Source organism: Octopus bimaculoides, chromosome Z, assembly GCF_046866305.1.
Source record: "Octopus bimaculoides isolate indiv1 chromosome Z, ASM4686630v1, whole genome shotgun sequence".
Taxonomy (NCBI): Eukaryota; Metazoa; Mollusca; class Cephalopoda; order Octopoda; family Octopodidae; genus Octopus; species Octopus bimaculoides.
In genome coordinates this window covers 49,500,858-49,524,460 of record NC_142944.1, presented here as the reverse complement: position 1 = coordinate 49,524,460, position 23,603 = coordinate 49,500,858, and the positions used below count along the sequence as shown (strand labels likewise).

At 36.5% G+C, this 23,603-nt stretch overlaps 1 protein-coding gene across 4 annotated transcripts in view; it reads left to right on the top strand.

Moving 5' to 3' along the window:
• LOC106882253 (stromal interaction molecule homolog) overlaps window positions 1-23,603 on the top strand; it is a 276,144-nt gene that overhangs the window by 250,363 nt on the left and 2,178 nt on the right. Inside the window, exons 8-13 of one of the 4 annotated variants that reach the window (XR_016244776.1) lie at window positions 2,713-2,793; window positions 7,434-7,601; window positions 12,080-12,180; window positions 15,975-16,120; window positions 18,158-18,218; window positions 23,393-23,549. Coding sequence is in view for 2 of the 4 variants with exons in the window: in XM_052973511.2 (XP_052829471.1) it covers window positions 2,710-2,793; window positions 7,434-7,601; window positions 12,080-12,180; window positions 15,975-16,120; window positions 23,393-23,549 (656 nt within the window). In the remaining 2 variants the exon portion in view is untranslated. Of the gene's footprint in view, window positions 1-2,709; window positions 2,794-7,433; window positions 7,602-12,079; window positions 12,181-15,974; window positions 16,121-18,157; window positions 18,219-23,392; window positions 23,550-23,603 lie in introns of all 4 variants that reach the window. The other 3 variants (XR_016244775.1, XM_052973512.2, XM_052973511.2) reach the window with 3 other exon arrangements.

Below are 23,603 nucleotides of genomic sequence, written 5' to 3'. Positions count from 1 at the left end.
AACCTGTATTGTTCAGTTGTCAACAGCAAGTCCCTCCTCAATACAAGCACCTGTATATAGAAAACTAATTAAGTTAAGCACCCATGTGGAACATGTAAAAGCACTCAATACACTCTGTAAAATGATTGGTATTAGGAAGTGGGGTATCCAGCCATAGGAACTCTGCCAAAACAGACTGGAGTCTGGTGCAGCTCCTCAGCTTACCAGCTTTGTTCACACCATCCAAGTGGACATTAAAAAATGATGATGATGATTCAAGTGATAAGGAAATTGCGACCTGAATGAATGCACAAAGGAAGAAACTCAAAAGCAGTAATGGAATGAATGACTTGCTATAACTGAAGAAACTCTACCAGACGTATTTAACACTCTATGCACACATATGCACGCACACACGCGCGTGCGCACACACACACACACACATACACACAAGCTAAAAAGCCAGTTCTAAAATTCCTCTTAGAGATGATCGCAGTAGTTATACTAGCAAGTAATGTTTGTAGCCACTTCTACATGGCTGTTTTCATTTGAACTGACTTTACTGTGATTTTTTAACCCCAAGAGGACATCTCCTCTAGCTGGTTAACGATGCACAGCTGCTTCCAAGATATTGCCAACAGAGGAGCGAACCTCTACCACCTTTTAAGGACAGGACCAACAGACCAGCCTGATTTTGGGCTATTTTTGCCTCCCTTCAATACTAAAAACTTTGCCTACTAGAGATGGCAGTAGTTCACCTCTGTCCACAATATATATAAATTCAAGTGAACACACAGTTGCTGATTTTGCAACAAGCAAAAAAGCCAGTTCTAAAATTCCTTTTGGAGATGATCACAGCTGTTGTACTAGCAAGTAATGTTTGTAGCCACTTCAACATGGCTGTTTCCATTTGAACTGATTTTACTGTGATTTTTTAACCCCAAGAGGACATCTCCTCTAGCTGGTTAACAATGCACAGCTGCATCTGATATATTGCGAGCAAGGGAACAAACTCCTACCACCTTCTAGCAATGGGACCAGCATATCAGTCTGGTTTCACACCATTTCTGCATCCCTTCAGTACAGGACACCTCGTCTGCTAGAGATGGCAGTAGCTCACCTCTATTGGATGCAGCTGTTGTCATGCTTCAAACAGCTTACATGGCTACTGCCATGAGCATCTCTCTCTGTTATATCTATCATCATGTTACTATCCTGCTGCCAGCATCCCTCTAGCTTCCCCAACTCATGCACACCCTCTCCTCAACCCTTCCCAGTTTTTACAGATGTTGCTTCTCTCCCACTTTCCTCACATCTCTTCCCCCATACACTTTTGCAAACCCCACACCCACTGTTGCTCCTCCTACCCAGTGTGCCACCAAGACACCTCATCACCACTGTCTGTCTCTTTCAATTTATTCTTACTTTGTCTTTCCTAAATGTAAGTAGCCATGTAACTCCTCTACAACAAGGACCTGCTCCACTTCAACCTTTTCCATCATACTTTAACCCCCATCTAACATAATGATGCAGGACTCCTCTTCTTTGGGGTTACATTTGAGCAATATGGTGATCTCTGTAGCACTGGCAGCACAGAAAAATCACACACTATATGCTTATAAAACAGTTTGCATTATAAAAGGACATCCAGCCACAGAAATCATGCCAAAGCAGACACTGGAGCATGATGCTGGCTTTGGATTCATCAGATCTTTGTCAAATGGTCCAGCATGGAAAAAAGGGGACTTTAAATAATGATGATAATGATGATTTACACACACACACACATTCTCTTTTACTTGCTTCAGTCATTTGACTGTGGCCATGCTGAAGCACCACCTTTAGTCGAGCAAATCGACCCCAGGACTTATTCCTTGTAAGCCTAGTACTTATTCTATTGATCTCTTTTGCCGAACCGCTAAGTTACAGGGACATAAACACATCAGCATCGGTTGTAAAGCGATGTTGGAGGGGACAAACACAGACACAAACATACACACACACACACACACACACACACACACACACACACATACATATATATATATACATATCTATGACGGGCTTCTTTCAGCTTTCAGTTTCCGTCTACCAAATTCACTCACAAAGCTTTGGTCGGCCCAAGGCTATAGTAGAACACACTAGCCCAAGGTGCCATGCAGTGGAACTGAACCTGGAAGCATGTGGTTGGTAAGCAAGCTACTTACCACACAGCCAAAGATCAATAAATTGTTTGGCATTTATAAATTTAATTTGTACCACTATATCTATATATATATATATATATATATATATATATATATATATATATATTTTTTATCTGTATTTACTTTGTTGTTACAGATTGCGTTTTATATTTATTTTCATTTCTTTCTTCCATTTCCTTTCAAAAATGACGATGACCATTATTGCATTAATGAATGTTATCAGTCTCTTATAAATGTCAGGAATACATTGAAGATAAATGAAATAACTCAATGATAAAAATCATTTGCATATTTTTCTTTTCATATCCCCCTCGCCCCCTCTTTGTTATCTTTTCCTTTTCTTCTTTCATTTCAATGTTTTTGGCAATTTTTGTGAACATAGTTTCCCATATCTCTATATTTTTATCATGTTTTCTCATCTTTGCTTTGTATAGAGTTTTTCTTTTTTTTTCTAATTTCAGTTTTTCTACATTTTTTATATTATTTTATTATAGTATTTTATTTTTTTTTAAATTTCTTTCAGCAGCCTGATTCAGATGTCAAGCTTCTTAGAAAGCAGAGCCTTGATGAAATATCTCGTGGGAAAATAGAAGAAGAACTGAAGCAGGTATTCAAGAATTCTTTATTGTTTTCTTTCATCTAACAGAGAAGTAAAGTAGTGCTTCACAAAAGCACTCTTTCGTTTCCATGCCAACTTCCTTTCTTTCTTTTAAAGCAACTCATTTTGTCAGATGACAATTCCAATATAAGTTACTTGTTTACCTATGTTGCTTGCCCATGCATATATAAAAAAATATTGTCCTTTCTCTTTTTTAGGCACAGGAGTGGGTGTGTGGTAAGTAGCTTGCTTACGAACCACATGGTTCCGGGTTCAGTCCCACTGCATGGCACCTTGGGCAAGTGTCTTCTACTATAGCCTCGGGCTGACCAAAGCCTTGTGAGTGGATTTGATAGACGGAAACTAAAAGAAGCCCGTCATATATATGTATGTGTGTCTGTGTTTGTCCCCACACCATTGCTTGACAACTGATGCTGGTGTGTTTACGTCCCCATAACTTAGTGGTTCGGCAAAAAGAGACCAATAGAATAAGTACCAAGCTTACAAAGAATAAGTCCTGGGGTTGATTTTCTTGACTAAAGGCGGTGCTCCAGCATGGCCACAGTCAAATGACTGAAACGAGTAAAAGAGTACTGCTTGGTGCCTTGGGCAAGTGTCTTCTACTTTGACCTCAGGCCAACCAAAGCCTTGTGAGTGAATTCAGTCAACAGAAACTGAAAAGAAGCCCGTCGCATTTGTCTGTGTGTTTACATGTGTATGTGGCTTTGTGGTAAGAAGCTTGATTCCTAACCACATCATTCTGGGTTCAGTTCCACTGAGTGGTATCTTGGGCAAGTGTCTTCTACTATAACCTCAGGCTGACCATAGCCTTGTGAGTAGATTTGGTAGATGGAAACTGAAAGAAGCCCATCGTATATGTGTGTGTGTCTTTGTGCCTGTGCTTGTCTCCCACAACCACTTGACAGCTGTTGTTGGTGTGTTTACGTCACCATAACTTAGCAGTTCAGCAAAAGAGAACGGTAGAATGAGTACTAGACTCTAAAAAAAAAAAGCTCCTGGGGTCGATTTGTTTGACTAAAACCCTTCAAGGTGGTGCCTCAGCATGGCCATAGTCAAATGACTGAAACAGGTAGAAGGAAGAAAACAAATATAACTGTGGCATCCTGTGGATATCATGACTTGTGTGTGATTCTGATTTAAGTGAACCAGTTGTACAATGTCACCCTCTCTGTTTTGATCCAGAAATATATCAAGATTGAGACAAATGGAGCTGGGTCTAGATCAGGCCTGGCCAACTCTAATTACAAGTTTTTCGAGGGCTGCTTGTATACTTTATGCACAAATAGTCAAATGGTCAAATTACAGAATCAAGAATTTTTCATACTTTTCATTTGTTTAAAATTATAAAAATTGTAGGCTATTGCTTTATTGCCACTTATAAATTTGACCAAGTTTTGCGAAGAACACCTTTTGGACTGTTAGCTCTGCCATTATTTTTATCCACCCTGTATGCTGGGGTTAGTCTTTACATATATATATATATATATATATATTTTAGGCTTGATAGGTACATGAACTAGTGGTTAGGGCAGTGGTTCCCAACCTTTTCACTACCAAGGACAAGTGTCTTCTACTTTTATTTAAATGAGTTTACCTACGGACCCCAGGATATATAAAGATCTGTCAGCTTAACATGTTCACAGAGCCCCAGTACTACCTTTGTGGACCACCAGGGGTCTGTGGGCCACAGGTTGGGTTTTATGCTCATTTACAGAGTGGCATTCCTTTCGGTCACTTACACGTTATGGAAAGTGGTCTGTAAGGGCTCAGTGGTATTTTTCCCAGCCCTTTATTATCTGAGTTCAAGTCCTGCTGATGTCGACTTTGCTTTTTTATCCTTTTGTGGATTGATAAAATAATTATCATTTGAACAGTGGGATCAATAAAATCAACTAATATCCTCCCTCTTATATATATATATAAATATATATATATATATTTATATATATAAAGACTAAACCCGGTGTACAGGGTGGATAAAATTTGGAACCATCATCATTGTCATCGTCGTCATCATGGTGGCAAGCTGGCAGAATTGCCACCATGCAGGATGAAATGCTTAATGGCATTTTGTCAATCTTTATGTTCTGGGTTCAAATTCCACTGAAATCAGCTTTACCTTTAATCCTTTCAGAGTTAGTGAAATAAGCACCTGTTGAGCACTGGGATCCATGCAATCAGCTTACCCTTTCTACAAAATTTTGGGCCTTGTGCCTATAGTAAAAAGAATTGTTGTTGTTGTTATTATTATTATTATTATTATTATTATTATTGTTCAGTAGTTTTATTTTTATAACGTGCTTTCACTTCACTACCGAGCGCAGCTCTGTGCGCCTTGGGTATGTGCTGTGGTTTGCTGTGGTGCTCTTATGTTTACTGTATTGAAAGTGTTTTGCGTAGAATGTGTGCAGTACCCAGTAGTGCAATTTTCTGTATGTTATATATATTTGTAAGTCCTGGTGTTTTTGTTATGTATTTGTCTGAATATTTTTTTATTATACCTAAGGCACCTACTATGATAGGAATTGTTTCTGTTTTTAGATTCCACATTCGAGTTATCTCTATTTCCAGGTCTTTGTATTTTGAAAGTTTTTCCATTTCTTTTAGAGAAACGTTGTCATCTGCTGGTATTGATACATCAATTAGAATATTATTATTATTATTATTACGGCGGTGAGCTGGCAGAATCATTAGCACGCCGGGTGAAATGCTTAACGGTATTTTGCCCATCGCTATGTTCTGAGTTCAAATTCCACTAAGGTCAACTTTGCCTTTCATTCTTTCGGGGTTGATAAATTGAGTACCAATGAAACAGTGGGATTGATATAATCAACTAGTCCTCTCCCTGAAATTTCAAGCTTTGTACCTATAGCAAAAAGGCTTATTATTACTATTATTATTATCATTATTATTATCAAGGTGGCGGACCAGCAGAATCATTAGCATGCCAGGTGAAATGTTTAGCAGTATTTCGTCTGTCTCTATGTTCTGAGTTCAAATTCCGTTGAAGTCAACTTTGCCTTTCATCCTTTCAGGGTTGATAAATTAAGTACCATTTAAATATTAAGGTCCACGGGATCAATTGTCCCCCTCCCCACAAAAATCCAGGCTTTGTGTCTATAATAGAAAGGATTACTATTATTATTATGTTTATTATCATTTTTATTATTATTAGTCGACTTGACTTGACCCAGGAAGAATATATGTGGGTAGCAGGTTACTACCTGTAACCTTAGATATCCACATGACTTCAATGAGCCACCAGTGTTCTGAACCCTTTTGGTGATCTTTTCTCTCCTTAGAGACAAACCTTCTGTAGAAGCTCTGCGGGACATTCCATTCCAGTCACCTGCAACCGTTTGTCTGTGTCATCACTCACAATCCCGACTTCACAAATTATCACAGGTGTAATCTTTACAGATTTCATGCTCCAAATTCTAGCAATCTCAAATTTTAGGGGTTGTAGATATCTTATTTCTTTACTGCCCACAAGGGGCTAAACACAGAGGGGACAAACAAGGACAGACAAAGGGATTAAGTCCATTACATCGACCCCAGTGCGTAACTGGTACTTATTTAATCGACTCCGAAAGGATGAAAGGCATGTCGACCTCAGCGGAATTTGAACTCAGAACGTAGCGGCAGACGAAATACCGCTAAGCATTTCGCCCGGTGTGCTAACGGTTCTGCCAGCTCACCACCTTGATATCTACCAACTTCTATATCATTTGTCTGTCTGTCTGTTTGTTGGTCTATCTCTGAGTGAATCTTGGAGAAATATTTTGTAGAACCTATTGAGTTATATTTGTGTAAACTTTGACGCTAAACAAGTATCGTAATAACGATGTGTAAAGTCAACTTTAGCATGAATATTTGATATATTTTCCCTTAAAAAACTCATACAGTTGCTGCTCACTTCTGATTTGTAGTGTCATTGATATCATATTGATTTGAGAACAAAGTGTAGCTCATTGTGCTCTGAACAATCTAATTATCCAATGTGTGAAATGTTAGAAGCATAAATATTCTTCTGTTACACACACATACCACATCACAAAGGGAAAAGTGTTTGTGTATATATATACAGATCAGCCTGACACTTATAAAAGGTGCAATGTCAATTATTTGAGAGGAGGGGAACTTAGTGTTGGTTGAAAAACTGTGTGATTTTGCATATGCCTGTGGAGATGTATGTGTGTGTGTCTGTGTGTGCATCTGTGTTTAGATTTTGTGGCTCTATGTGCATGCATGCGTATATCTATTTGTGTGTAACCTGAATGTGTATGTGAGTATAGTTTTGTGTAGCTTTGTATGTAAACACACACATGCACATGCAGGGTTACACCCAAATAGTTATAGACATATGCACACATATGCATGTAGTCACGTAAATCTATTCACAGATGCATACTCAAACATGTGTACATACACACATACATCTACACAGACATATACAAAATCACACTCTAGTTTTTCAACTCACATCAAGCTCCCTTCCCCTCAAATAATTGCCATTGTAGATTGTATGAGACCAATCCTCTCTCTATATAGCTATCTGTGTGTGTGTTTGGAGATTAATTTTGTTGTGAGAGGATAATGCCCTACCTTGTTACTGTTTGTACTTTCAGGTGAAAGCAAATTTGAGAAAGGCAGAAAAAGAGCTTGAAAGCCGGCAGTGGTCATCAGCACCAGCAGACTTACAGAAATGGCTTCAACTAACTTACGAAATAGAACTACAACACCATAATAATAAGAAGCTAGCGGCTGAGAATCAACTGAGAGAAGCACGAGATTGTGTAAGTTGAGATGAACGTAGTTGTCAGTGTGTGATATTTTGTTATATGGTGTGTAGTGTATGTCATGCAATTTATGCTGTATGTGGTGCATAATGTGTTGTGCGTGTGGTGTGTAATGTATGTTGCGTGCAGTGTGTAATGTATGTTGTGTGCGGTGTGTAATGTATGTTGTGTGCGGTGTGTAATGTATGTTGTGTGCGGTGTGTAATGTATGTTGTGTGCGGTGTGTAATGTATGTTGTGTGCGGTGTGTAATGTATGTTGTGTGCGGTGTGTAATGTATGTTGTGTGCGGTGTGTAATGTATGTTGTGTGCGGTGTGTAATGTATGTTGTGTGCGGTGTGTAATGTGTGCGGTGTGTAATGTATGTTGTGTGCGGTGTGTAATGTATGTTGTGTGCAGTGTGTAATGTATGTTGTGTGCGGTGTGTAATGTATGTGGTGTGTAATGTGTGTGGTGTGTAATGTATGTTGTGTGTGGTGTGTAATGTATGCTGTGTGTGGTGTGCAGTGTGTAATGTATGTTGCACATGCTGGGTAATGTATGAAATGGTGTGTAATGTATGTTGTGTGTGATGTGTAATGTTTGTTGCACATGCTGGGTAATGTATGATGTATTGTGTAATGTATCTTTTGTGCTGTGTGTAATGTATGTTGTGTGTTGTGTAATGGATGTTTTGTGTATAGTGCAATACATGTACATTTTGTGTAATGTATGTTGTGTGTGTGTGTAATGTATGTTTTGTGTGCTATGTATTATATGTTGTGTATGTGTATAATGTGTAATTTATGTGGTGCGTAGTGTATGTTATGTGATGTATAGTGTGGAATGTATGTTGTGTATGATGTGAGGCCTAATATGTGCATTGTGTCTGATATGTAATATATGCTGTGGAAGGCATGAGAAGTCTGTTATGTAAGGCTTGTAAAGTATGCTGCATTTAGTGTGTAATATATGATGTATGGTGTCTGCATATATGTATGCTGTATGTGGCATTGTCTCTTGTATGTTGTATGTGATGTGTAATGTACATCATGTCTTATGTGTTGTACATTGCATGTATTATATGTTGTGACATGTAATGTATGTTGTGTGCGGTGCAATTTGATGGAAACTTAGTTGTTCTTTCCAGCAGATTGAGCATTTACCTAAGGGCTTCCTTTATTGGTTTGTGAGAATTTTTTTTTTTTTGACAGGCTGGGTGAAGAAGATACATTTAATAAGAACTTCTATTCTGGATTCATATACATATATACACATATACCAGAGATTGCTATTTATAATGTATATTTAATAAGAACTTGCATTCATGAAAATTTATTTTATACAACTATTTTATGTTTCAGTAGCAATTTCCATATTCAAATTTATTAAGAAATTTTAATAAGAATGTATATACTGCAGATGCTTTTTTTTGTTTTTGTTTTTGTTTTTCATGTATATATTTTAATTTATTTCTGTGGATGCCTATAAGTTTTTGTATTCTTTTATCAATCTGTGTCTGTACCTGCAGATGTGTGTATGTGTAGGTGTGTATGTTGTCTGAGCCAACATGAATTTTATCAGTTGCATAAGTAATGATTCTCGAGATATCTTGAATTAGAACCAAGAGATATTTAGAAATTTCATTCAAGAAAAATGTGTTTTCGAGAATTGGAGAAAAGTGGGTAGATGTTTGTGTATGGGGGTGGGGTGAGGGGAGAGATGCTGGATGTATTGGTCAACTAAGATATGAAGTGTAATGAATAAATTTATCAGAGAGAATTAAGGGATGTGGTTGATGGCATCTGTCTGCAGATGCCATCATCCATAAACCTTAATTGTCTTTCGAGGAGACTAAGAGAAGATGTAGAACTTGTAGCTAACTAAATAAAAAAAGAAATCAAAGCGAAAGAATAGGAAAAGAAAAGAGAGACAAAGACAGAGAGAGACAGAGAATGAAAGAAAAGAGCCTAGCTGTTGCAGAAAAAGATTAATTGAAGAATTAAGAACATGTTGATGCCAAGATTACTGTGGTGCTGACCATTACAAGTCGGCCAAGGAAACAAATGTGGAACAAATGACTGTGATGTCAAATTTTTGAGTTCCAGTAATCTATTTCTGTTGATATTTAATTCTATGATGGAAATTTAATTGTGAATAATGGGAATAATCCAGAAGATGAATTCTGAAGATTAGAAAATAAAAAAAAAGAAAAGAAAAAAGAAAGAAAAAGTTACTGAGAAGCAATAATTTTGGAATAATTTTGAGAACGTTGCCTTGTTAGTGAATCAATGATTGTACAGCAGCTATATTTAATATTTGTTAGTCACAGACATTGCCATAACATACATACATACACAGTTACTGATGTTGCCATACATTTGCATACATTTGTATATACTGCTAATGTTTGGTAAAGGTCATCTATAGACTGCTAACAGAAAAATGTTGTTTGCTGCTACTGCTGCTACAATGCTGATTCACCTGTTATTAGTCATGACATGTATGAATTAGACTTCTGACCTATATATATGTGTATATGTGTGTATGTATATATATATAGATGTCATCATCATCATCATCATCATTATCGTCAATTAATGTCTGCTTTACATGCTGGCATGAGTTGGATGGTTTGACTGAGGGCTGGCGAGCCAGAAGGATGCACCAGGCTCCAATCCAATCTGGCAATGTTTCTACAGCTGGATGCCCTTCCTAATGCCAACCCCTCCGAGAGTGTAGTGGGTGCTTTTTACATGCCACTGGCATGAGGGCCAGTCAGGCAATACTGGCATCGGCCATGCTTGAATGGTGCTTTATACGTGCCACCGGCACAGGAGCCAGTCAGGCGGCACTGGCAATGACCTACATATATATATATATATATATATAATACAGTGAATTATACATATGTATATTGTGCAGTGTATATACACACATATACATCATCATTATCATCATATAACATTTGTTCTTCCATGCCGGCATGGGATGAACAGTTTGATAGGGGGTGATGAGTCAGAGGACTACACTAAGCTCCAAAAGTCTGCTTTAGTAAGGTTTTCCCTGCTGCATGCCTTTCCTAATGCCAAACACCTCACAGAATGTACTGGGTGTTTTTTTTAATTTTTTTATCGCAGTGGCAGTAGTGAGGTTACCAAGTATTTGCATGACAAGACAACTCAACTGAGTTGAAGAAGGTGAAAGTATTTTCAAGTGACAGGAATAGGTGTCTTGTTGAAGAGGAGAATACATGGCTTCTCCGGATGGAAAGGGAGAGAATGAGAGATAGTGTGTGGTACCCTCTGTGGGGTATAAGGTGAACATAAGAGAGAACAGGGATAGAGGAGCAGAAAGATTGGGTGGGTAGATTGACTTTGCAAGAGTGTGAAAAGTGTGTGGCAAAGGATTAGAGATGGGGACTGAGGTGGGAGCAGTGAATATCATGTATGTGGAGGGTTGAATGAAGGAAATAGGAGTGGGTCATGGAAGAAGAGAAGGTGATAAGGGATAGTAATAAGGATACAATGTAAGCTCTTAAATGGTATCAGTTGTAGCACTTGAGTGAGTGGTAGCACAGTTAGAAGATTGATGGAGGGATAAGTGTAAGAAAATGAGTTGTTAAGGAGAGCTTGAGTGAATTCTGTCTTTGTTGAGATGGACGTGTCTTTACAAGAATAGCCTACTGCCATCCATCTCTATTCTTTGTCATTTGATCTGTGAGGTTCATTATCTTGAAGTTGGTCTTCACTGCTTCATCCCACGTCTTCCTGAGTCTCTCTCTCTCTGGTTCCATCCATGTTTAATGATGGCAATTCTTTAATCAGCGTCTTACTCAGCGTCACAGAACCATATCAGTGATGTCTTCTCTTTTACACCCTACATCTGATGTCTCTTATACCCACACACACACACATGAAGGAGTGCTGAAAGGTTCTTCGCTTTGGATAAACGAAAATACAGGAGGATCAGTGAATTATGATTTTATTCAACTTATTCCCTTCTCAGATTCACACACTTTTTGCAGTGGTTCTTCGGTACTTCTAAGCCCTGTAAAAGAACTCAGAAGGTTGGGCCTCCAAACAGGTCTTTCACAATACCCTTAAAACCAGGAACTTTTCAGCACCCCACATGTGTGTGTGTGTGTGTGCATTTGTGTTTGTGTGTCATATTTGCCATAGCTGAGCTGTATACAAATTTCATGAGATTAATGTTAGCAAGCATATTGTTGTTGTTGTTCTAGCTGTTTGCTGGAACTGAACTTAATACCTCAGAGATTGTGTCAACTTGTAGAATTAAGTACTGCCCAAAAATGTAACATCAAAATACATGCATATCACAATATCCTTAAATATTCTTAATTAATATTCTTAATTATGGTCTCTTAGTCTTTCCTAAAGTTGTTTTCTGTGAATTATTTGGAATTTAAATTCTTCTCTTATTTCAATTTTTTCATTATTTAAATAAAATTTATTTATTCATTTATTTATTCAACAGTGTGAAAAATTAAAGAAGAAAAGGAATGCTTTTATGGGGCCTCTTAGAATTGCTCACGGAAATTCTATTGATGAAGTTGACAAACGGATCCTCAATGCAAGGTAATGCCATTTTGCATCCTTTCCTAATTAGACAAATTGTTAAGTAATCATTGAGTTCATCATCATAATCATCATCATCATCACATTATTTGAAGTCCACTTTTCCTTGCTTGCATCATTTGAATGGAACTTTGTTTGAGGTGGATTTTCTATGGCCAGGTGCCTTTTCTGTCACCAACCCACACCAAGTAAGGTAGTATTTCCCTGTTGTCAGAGATGTCATGCAGAATATTGGAAACGAATGACACTGCTTGTATGACAGTGACATTCATTTACAACTATCATACGATGTCAAGGCAAGGAGACAGTAACACATTGACATGTGCATGGGCATACACACACATACACACACACCACGGGCTTACCTCAGTTTCTTATTTCTTTATTGCCCACAAGGGGCTAAACATAGAGGGGACAAACAAGGACAGACAAAGGGGTTAAGTCGATTACATCAACCCTAGTGCATAACTGGTACTTAATTTATCGACCCCGAGAGGATGAAAGGCAAGGTCGACCTCGGTGGAATTTGAACTCAGAATGTAAAGACAGACGAAATACCGCTAAGCATTTCGCCCGGCGTGCTAACGTTTCTGCCAGCTCGCCATGGGCTTACCTCAGTTTCTGTTTACCAAATCTATTCACAAGGCTTTGGTCAGATTGAGGTTATAGTAGAAAACACTTGCCCAAGGTGCCATGCGGTGGTACTAAACCTGAAACTATGTAGCTGGGAAGAAAACTGTTTGCCACAAGGGTGTGTCTGCTTGGTATTATTTAGTTGTTCAGAGAAACTTTTATTACCGTATTTGATGGCTCCTAAGATGCACCGTTTTTACCCCAAAATAACTTTAAAAATCACCCCTGCATCCAATGCACTCAATGTAGGCTCAAAACTTGCTCAAAACAGTATGTATGTTTACGAAACCATGTGCTGTTATCTGTTGTTGAACATTTGCCTATGGTATGTTTATATCGAATGTGGATGCAATAAATTGCTTATAATTACCGGTAATAACATAAAGTTATACAGGTAAGTGGAGGAATTAAAACATTATTTTAGTGGTAATTTACTTTACAAAACTATAGCCTAGGCTAGGGTGCATCCTATACACTTGTGTGTCTTATAGGCCATCAAATACGGTAGCTTTTTCTTTCTAAGTGGTATTGCAGACCTAATAAATAGTCATCTTCATTGTCAAGTAGTTACAGTATTTGATGCTGATTTAACAAACCGTTAGTAGGTATTATTCAATATAAATTTGTATAGATTCCATTGGAAAACTAATTGCATTCCTTTTTTGGAGAGGTTGGAGGTCCTTGGAGTCTTGTCTTATCAATTTCAGGATCAGTTGAGAAGGAGTACACTAGGGTGTTAATGGAACATAACACCTGTCACACAACTGCATTTTCTACACTTGTGACCTGTATCTGTCACCTAGTGTCACCTGTTTATACTTTGGTGTAGTGATAAAAAATAGTCTTTGTTAGGGACGGCATAGTGCTTAAGTGTTAGAATTGAGACTATTAGCCTTCAAATGAGTAATGTATGTGTGTGTGTGTGTGTGAATCGTCATGCCATGAACTCAGGCAATAGCTATCTATGATTTGGTTTTTGACTTTGAACATCTTAGAATTTGCATTACTATTCTTTTACTTGTTTTGGTCTTTAGAATGCGGCCATGCTGGGGCAACAACTTAAAGAATTCTAGTCAAATGAATCGACCCCAGTGCCTTTTTTTTTAAAGCCTGGTACTTATTCTATTGGTCCTCTTTTGCCAAACTGCTAAGCTACAGGGATGAAACAAACTGGTTGTCAAGTGGTGGAGGACAAACACACAGACACACACACACACACATCCACACATATATACAATGGGCTTCTTCGAGTTTCCTTCTCCCTAATCCACTCACAAGGCTTTGTTTGATCTGAGGCTATAGTAGAAGACAATTTCTCAAGGTGCAGAGGGAGAGAACTTGAAACCCTGTGATTGGAAAATAAGCTTCTAACCACACAGCCACACCTGCACCTATTAGAAGGTGGTGAGCTGGCAGAAACATTAGCACGCTGGGCGAAATGCTTAGTGATATTTCGTCTGTAGCTACGTTCTGAGTTCAAATTACGCCGAAGTTGACTTTGCCTTTCATCCTTTCAGGGGGTCAATTAAATAAGTACCAGTTACGCACTGGAGTCGATATAATTGACTTAATCTGTTTGTCTATCCTTGTTTGTCCCCTCTGTGTGTAGCCCCTTGTGGGCAGTAAAGAAATAAGAATACTAATTAGGATTCTTTTCATAAACTGTTGACTCTGCTAATGGTTTAACTATCACTGATGGTGAACCTTCCTTAGCTTATCATCATCATCATATGTCTGTTTTCCATGCTATCTTGGGTTGGACAGTTTGACAGGAACTAGCAAGGCCAGAGACCACACCAGGTTTCGCAGTCTGTTTCAGTTTGGTTTCTATAGCTGGATGCCCTTCCTAATGTCAACCATTTTACAGATTGTACTGGGTGCTCTTTACATGGCACTTGTGCTGGCAATGTGGACATTTTTTTTCATTTCTTTAGTAATGCTGTTATTGTTGGGGTATCACTTACATATGCTGGTAAAAGTTTGTAGATATTTTTTTTTTTATAACTGGACCTTGACCTCACATCTCTCTCTCTCTCTCTCGCTAGATGGGCAAGCCATCTTCAGGAAAAGACTTACTCCTGTCCCTCGATCTTACTTTCTCGTCACTTAATACTATATCCTCCAGTGCTGGTGCCATGAAAAACAAAGCAATCAATACACTCTGAGAAGTGGTTAGCATTAGGAAGGGCATCTGGCTTTAGAAACCAAGTCAAAGCAGACATGGGAACTTAGTACAGTATTCTAGCTTTCCAGTTCTAACACATGCCATCATGGAAAAAGAGATATTAGATGGTGATGACAACAATGATGATGATGTGATGACGACAACAGTGGTTATGCTGCTGCTGCTAGAAGACTTCATTTCCTTTTGTAATCCTTTGCGCATCACTTAAAAATCTGTGCATATCATTGTTAACATACCTGCCATAGGTTTGCTATCACTGATCTGTAATTATTGTTACATTCCCAAAGAGATAATTATTTATTGATTACAAATAATAGTTCGTTTTTGTTTTGTTTTTTATTTTTAATCTAATTTGAGAATCAAATCTATCAAAAGAGGAATAACATTGGTGCCATAGATTCACTGGATATTTGAGATTATAGAAGCATGTTACATCTTCTGATTTTAACATTAATATATAGAGCTGTTCACAGATATGAGATATCATTCTTTCTCTTTTATTTCATCATAATGCTTATTATGATCATTATTATTATCATGACCATCATCACCATCATGATCAACACTCATCAGTACCATTGTCATCATCACCACCATCATGATCATGGTTATCATTCCTACAATCACCATCATCCCCATCATCATCATCATCATCACCACCGCCACTGCCACCATCACCATACATTTGCTTGCCATGCCAGCAAGAGTTGGATGTGCTGTTCTGGACTGAATCAGTTTATATTCAGAGTTCCTGCTTTCTTGTATTTTAAACTTATCCTGGCACCAGCACTGTAGAGATCATCTTGCCTTCAGCACAACTGAACAATACTCTCAAATTTTGTGCTATCTCTATTCATACCACTTCAAAGTGTTGTTGGTGAATGAACAGTGTTTTTTTTTTCCTTTCTTTCTTGATATTTCTCTGATAGAATTAATAATCAATTACATTGTATTTTTTTTCTTACTATTTTTTAAGAGCTTCACTAGAAGTGGTTCACCAAGATCTGCAAGAGCGCCTTGGTCGATGGAGAGCTATTGAACGCCTCTGTGCATTTTCTGTGACCAAGAATTCAGGATTGGCTTCCCTGATGCAAACAATGCATCAAGATAAACTAACTCCAGGTAAATATTTAATTTGTCTGTAATACTGAAACTGATCATTTATATTTGAAATTTTCATGTGAAATTTTATTTGCAAAAATTGATTCTAATATATTTAAATCATATGATGATTCTTATTTTCTTTTTCTTACTTGCCTTATTAGATATCCATTTATTCCATAAAGAATATTTTTCATTATTTCCTCTTCAAACCATTCTGTACCATTTTTTTTCTGTTCAGCAGGGCAATCGTTAAAGTGTGACTTCTATCTTCATTGATTTTTCTTCACATGATAAAAAATGTAAACTTTTAAATTTATATAACCTTTTTGATACCAGCCTGCCTCGGATTGCCCTTGGTTCTGTGATATAAACTACATCTTTTTAAAGTGGTCTAAATTAAAACTTCCCATCAAAATTTCATGTTAATTTATGCTTCAAACATCCACTTAATGATGACAAAACTATTTCATGATATTCTCCATTATTTCAAAAATTGATTAAAATTAAATCAGTGTATTTCAACTGAAATATGGTAACCTGATCAAATTATTTTACATTATACGTGGATACAAACACATACACACAATCACACACTCATACAATCATACACAAACATAAATACGAACACAAATACACACACACACACATACACACTCAGGGTGAAGGTGTGTTTATATGTCAGTGAAAATAACACATTTCTCTATTTAGTGAGGGTTACTTGAGCAAATTTAATAATAAACTCATTGTAACTGCTTTTGTTGCAATTACTAAATTTATGTACTTTTACCATCCTCCAAATTCTTGTTGTTTTGGTTTTGAGTTATATTGATAAAGCAAAAGAAATTTGCCTCATTCATTATTGTTAATCTTTCATCCTGTTTTCCATTTTGTTCTTCAAGTATCAGTTCCTTTTCACTTGGATGATTTTTCTTTTTTTTAAACTTTAAAAATTGTTATGAGTAAATAGTGTTGTCAGTTATGGGTTTACAATGGGCCAATTGTACTGATTTCTTGAGCCAAATTTAGATTGGAGCCTGGTGTTGCCATCTGGTTTCACCAGTCCTCAGTCAAGTCATCCAACCCATGCTAGCATGGAAAGCGGACGTTAAACGATGATGATGATGATGATGATGTGAAAACTTTCAAAGTCATTTTAGGGTTGTGTCTTTTGTTGATGGTATTCAAGAAGCTAGAAATGCATTCAACGTCTTGCTTGATGGTGACCATGAAAATGTCTGTTGGTGTTTTTAACACCTATTGTCTTATGGGAGGATTCTCTTTTCAGTGGCAAGCAGTGAATAATGAATATACCTTTTTACTAATCAAATATGTTCCCATCATATTTCAACTAATCTATATACATCTGTAAAGTGTGGGTGTGTGTATGAGGATGTGGGTGTTGGGAAGTGGTCAGTGCTAGTGTGCAGAGTGGTGTGGGGGTGTGGGGGTGTTGGGGTGTGGAGATGTGAGGATGTGGGGGTGAGATGAGGATGTGAGGGTGGGAGTGGGATGTGGATGGAGAGAGGTATCTAGCTAGAAAGAGCAGCCAAAGCTCTACACCACAAAATTTTTACCATTTATGTAGATGGTAAATGTTTTTATTTTTCATTCCTTTTCAAAATTATCCCTTTTTTGTGGTGTAGAGCTTTGGCTGCTCTTTCTAGTGGGTTAGATGTCCTTTTATGGGCATCTCTAATGTGTATTTAATGTACACTATATATTATATATATATATATAAATATATATATATATATATATACAACTGAATTTACTTCATCAGAACCAAAGGTACTTGAATTTTGCATTTGTATTTATTCCATACATGTCCAATGCTTCAGCTTTGAATAACTTACTAAATTCTTACACATGTTTTGTGCTTTTTAATCCTCTCCTCTTTAGGAATTTAGATGCACATCTTTTTTTCTCTCTCACTCCCCCTCTCTACCTCCTTCTTTCCAATTTACTCTTCATATCATGAAATGTGATTTCAAAGTAACAAAATGTATTATGGTTTACTGAAATCCTTGTTTATAATTTTCTTGTCTTTTATGTCAGTGTCACAAAGAACTCATTCTACGTACAGTCTTTGTAGCATTTACGAAAACCATTCCATACGGTATAAAAATATTGACGTCAGTTGAAATAATCAAGCTGTTTGATATTAACAACATCAGTCAACCCCAGTTTCTCAAATCTAAACTATACTAAATGTGATTTGTGTTCATTTTTGTTTAATTTCTACCAGCTTCTGAAGTGTAGCCTCTATCAAATATAATTCCCAAACATTTATTATTGCATGCAGATACAACTAAGTTAAGAAATGATTATGTTTGTAGTAGAAAGCCAAAAATCTATTTGTCAATATCTATGAGGAGTATTGTGTGTTTTTTTGAAATTGCTACATTTCAATTAGAAAACAACTACTACAATCTAGCAGGCAATCCATAGGATGGAATTGAATATATGACCAGCACACCTTGGACTCTTCTAAATAAAAACAGACCTACATAAACATTGTCATGTGCATATTGCCCAACTGCCTGATTCAAAGATGAAAATATATGTCTATGATCTTACATGGTGTATAAAATATGATTAGTCTTACATCAGAAAAGTGCACATATGGGTTAAAAGACACTTCTCTACTACTGCTTCTTCTATCAAAAAACATGTACAGAAATACCAAACCCAAAACATTTAGGTTTCCATTGACGTCACAGAATGAAATGTTGGGAATCTCAGAATAAAAAATGCCATCATCATTAGCAATACCAAAGTGCATATTAACAACAGAACTAAGCTACATGCAGCTGAATGGCTATTATAGCAAAGCTGTCCTGTGCATGCAAAACAATCCTCCATTAATGTACTCCAGAACAGAAAATCTAGCTTGCAACTCTAAATGTCCAAAGATTTCCTGAATAACCGGTCTTAGTCCCCAAATATCAAAATAAAAGATCAAAAAAACAAATCATTGACTTACCTTTTTTTATAACTCACAATGGCTTGGCTTTTCCAGAAAATTAAACCATGTATCCGTGTGCGTGTGTACGTGTGTGTACACTATTTTAAATTTAGCTGATGACAGCCTGTATTTTGTACAAATATAATTTTCCCACAATGGAAGAATAACTAAATACTCATCAGACAAAAATGATGAGAAATGTCATGATTTGTAAAGGAAGCTTGAAAAGAAAACAAGCTGACAAGAAACTACAGTGCTGTGACAAAAAAAAAAAATACCCAAATGAAAAAAAAACCCAGAAAGCAAAACAAAAATGTGTGTTTATATTTGTTTGTCACTCTGGTTGCCTATCTTTGATTACAGCATTAGATTCTGTCTGATTGTGTCTGTCTACCTCTGAGTTATCTATTTCTCTACCTTGACACCTCTAACAAATATTTGGTTAATTTTTATACCTATTCTACAAAAGTAATATCACATTTGATGATAAAAATGTCAATTTTCAATTTTCTAATAATTAATATATTTTTCAATGTTGAACAACACTCTCCTCATAGTTTAAAGGTTCTGTTTTGTGAGTTACTTATGACCTGTCTATTGCTGTTTCTACATTAAAAAGTACCCTGTACAAAATGGTCTGCATTAGGAAGGACATCCAGCTATTGAAACTAATGCCAAAGCAGACATTGGAGTACGGCACAGTCCTCTGGCTTGCCAGCTCTCAACAAAATGTCCAGTTCATGCCAGCATCAAGCCTTTCGGTTGGTAAATAGATCAAAGTTCAATTTAAGAGTTCGGTAATAATTTTACACAGGAAAGCAATTTTAATGTAGCATATACTTTGCCCTCCTTGTTGCGACCCCATAATGGCTTTTCAAACCCCCAGACTGGGAATCCCTGGTTTATCTAATATCAGCCATGTTTACCTTTCATAATTTCATTGTCAACTGATTGATGATATTTGTTTATTTAAAAAAATTTTTCAATGATAATGATTTAAAAAAAAGAATTTAATTTTCAACTAATAATAATAAATATTAATAATACTAATGTTTTTTTTTTGTTTGTTTCAAACTCTGGACTATGAAACTATACTTTTCATACTCTTTATATCAGTGAATGCTGAAAGAATTTTTTCTTTTTTTTTTTTACCATAAATATATTTTCTTTCAAAATTGACAGGTTTTTTTTTTTCATATTTCTTTTATTTTTCTGTTATTAAATTCAATTTGAATTTCTCTTCTGTTTTTTTTTTATTTTATAGTATGTTATTACAAAATTATTTATCGTAGAGTGTAAACAACAATAATTAAAAGCTATATCAGAATTTGGATATTAACAAATATTTTTGTATACATTTCACTTTCATTTACACATTTTTGCATGCATGTACTTGTAGCTCTATATCTCTATATGTATTTAAATGTGTGTATATGTGTGATATATATATATATTGATGTCATAGGAATTTACAAACTTCGAGACAATGTAATTATATATACAAGCTGTTTGGGCTAAATTTGGCAATTTTTTTTTGTCTCTTTTTTTTTCTGGAACAGCTTGACATATTGGTGAACAGTCAACGGCATTGGAGAGCATAAAGATTAAAGTTGTAGTTGAGGAAAGGTTTGCTAACATGGCAGACTGGAAGCTATCTGAATATTGGAAAAAAGTGACTTGTATCATGATAATTCATGCTTGGTAACAAAGTGTCGTCATCATGGCTGCTGTTCAATACTTTGTGAACTCTGCAAAACTCTGTAAGACATCCCATGAACAGCTTCAGCAGAGACTATGAGGCTGTGGTCATAAAACTGTGATGGTTTTTTAATGTGTTTCCAACGAGGGTGATGTTTGGCTGCCCTACATCTTTGAACATGATCTTAGGATCACTTCAAATGGCCATGTGAAACTGCTGGATATTGTAGTCAAAGACTGACTGGAGAGGGTTGCTGCTGGAATGCCATAGAATTTGGTTCTTTGCCATACTTCTGGAAAGAGCCAGATGTGGTTTTTAGAGAATTTCTACAACTCACCAGTCCAAATTTCTGGCCTCCTAAGATGTATGGGATGCATTGAGAAAGGCACCAACAACTTTATCTACAACACCAAGGCCAAGCTCAAGGAAGTGTTTCAAGATCTTCCCATGGACACAGTGAGAAACACATGCTTCATGTTTCAAAGTTGTTTTAAGTCTGTGCTAGAAGTTGAGAGCAGCAATGTTGAGTCACCTTTTATCTCCCGGCCATAAATCTAGTTGATACTTTTCTGATTTTTAAAGAATATGTTTATTTTTGGATGTGATATTGTTTTTCTTCTTTTTTTTCTTTTATGCAAACTGTTAAATTTAGCCTCAATAACTTGTATGTGTGTGAGTGTGTGTGTGTATGTATGTATGTATGTGTGTGTGTGTGTGTGCATGTCTGTAGGTATGTGTATACATATGTATGAGTGCATGTATGTATGTATGCTTGTTTGTATGTGTGTGCATGTTTGTAAGTATGTGTCTGTATACATATGTATGAGTGCATGTATGGATGTATTTATGTACGAATGAATGAACGAACAAACGAACGAACGAATGAATGAAGATGGTGGCCTGGTGCAATCATTAAGACTATTGGCTAAAATATCTTGCAGTATTTGTCTTGGTTTTTACACTTTGAATTCAAATCCTGCTGGGTTCAACCTTGCCTTTCATATTTTTTGAATCAACAAAGTGCTTGCTCTAAGCAATGGGTTGGCAGCATAACTAATATTAGATGAGATGTCTTGTAGCATCTGTTCCAGCTCTTTGTATTCTGATTTGAAATTCTGCATAGGACATCCATTTATCTCCTTTTATCCACAGTCATCACTGATTATTACAGCTACAATGGACAGAGAAGGATTGTGGCTCTCTGCTATAGTAAATCCATGAGAATTGGTGACAGGAAGGGCATCAGTCTATAGACTTCATGTCAAAAATGCAACATAATTGGGAGATGTGATCCCAACCATTTTAGAAGGACAGTTAACTCCGAATAAGAATTGGCTCATACCGTGACAATCCATCTAATTCATGATAGTATGGAAAAGTGGATGTAAAATATCTCACCACTCGTCATTGTGGATCACACACAGTAACAAAATCTCAGATACTATAGTTGCTTCATGTGTTTTTATTTTTAAAAAAATTTTTATAGTTAAAATTTGTAAGATGATGAAATATATATTAAACAGGAATCCATGATGAGAGCAGAAAAAATTTAATTTGAAATTTGTTAGTTTCTGTATATTTGAAACTGCAATTCATAATATAATTTGACATTTTATTATTGACAGCATCAGTAGAACATCTGAAAATGCATTTTCTCCCATTTAGTTGTGTGTATTTGTATTTTCTTGCCTTAATTCCACTTTGTTTTTAGAACTCTCTTAAAGTTGGTGAAATAGGTACCAGTTTAATACTGAGAGGTCAATACGATTGATCGTTTTTTTTTTTCTCACAAATGTGCGACTTCATAGCTAAGTTACAAATGGCTATTATTATTTTCAATGATGTTTTATGATATTTTCCAAAGATAAGTGAAAGTGAATGCATGACTGAGCAGTTAAAAAGTTAGCTTGCCAACCACAAAGTTTCTAGTTCAGTCTCACAGAAAAACACCATGCACAAGTGTCTGCTGCATAGCACTGGGCCAACCAAATCCTTATGAATGCATTTGATAAGCAGCTTGTTGTGTGTGTGTGTGTGGGGGGGATTCGTTGTGACATCACTTGACAGTTGTGAGTGTCACCATCATTCAAGTAGTGTCCTCCATATCCAATCTTTTGTGTAAACATGTGTGGTTCCTCATAAAAAGCTCCTAGTACATTCTGCAAAGTGGTTGGTGTTAGGAAGGGCATCCAGCTGTAGAAGCCTTGTCAAAATAGACAATTGGAGCCTGGTACAGCTCTCTGGTTTGCCAGCTCCCGTCAAACCATCCAACCCATGCTAGCATGGAAAACGAGCGTTAAATGATGATGATGTCTGGCAAGGGGCAAATAATATCTTGCTTGGAAACAAGTGAGTGTTGATGATAGGAAGAGCATCTGACCATTAAAAAAATCTGCATTGATGAATTAATTCATTGACTTATGTAAACATTAAAAAGGAAAAAGTGAACATTAAAACATTCATGATGATGATGATGATGATGATGGTGAGGAATGATCAGACTTTGTATTTTAATTATATTGTTGAAAAAAGTTTTTTTCTGTTGAGATTAAAATGATATTGAAAATTTATTGCCAAGTAAACAATATTTATCATATTCATTATTATATTTTCTTTGCATTTCCAGGTTTCCCTGCGAAAACCCCTTCAAGCAAAGATCTACAGACCTATCCCAAAAATCTTAGTTCATCTCTGAATCGGAGATCTATAGATACTATTTCTAATCATTCAGGTGGAAGCCCAATAAGCCCGGAATCAGAAGTCACTTTCCACCTTGGAGAAAGGTAAATTCATATCACACACACATATATAGTCATTCACTTTTTCTATTGGTTTCA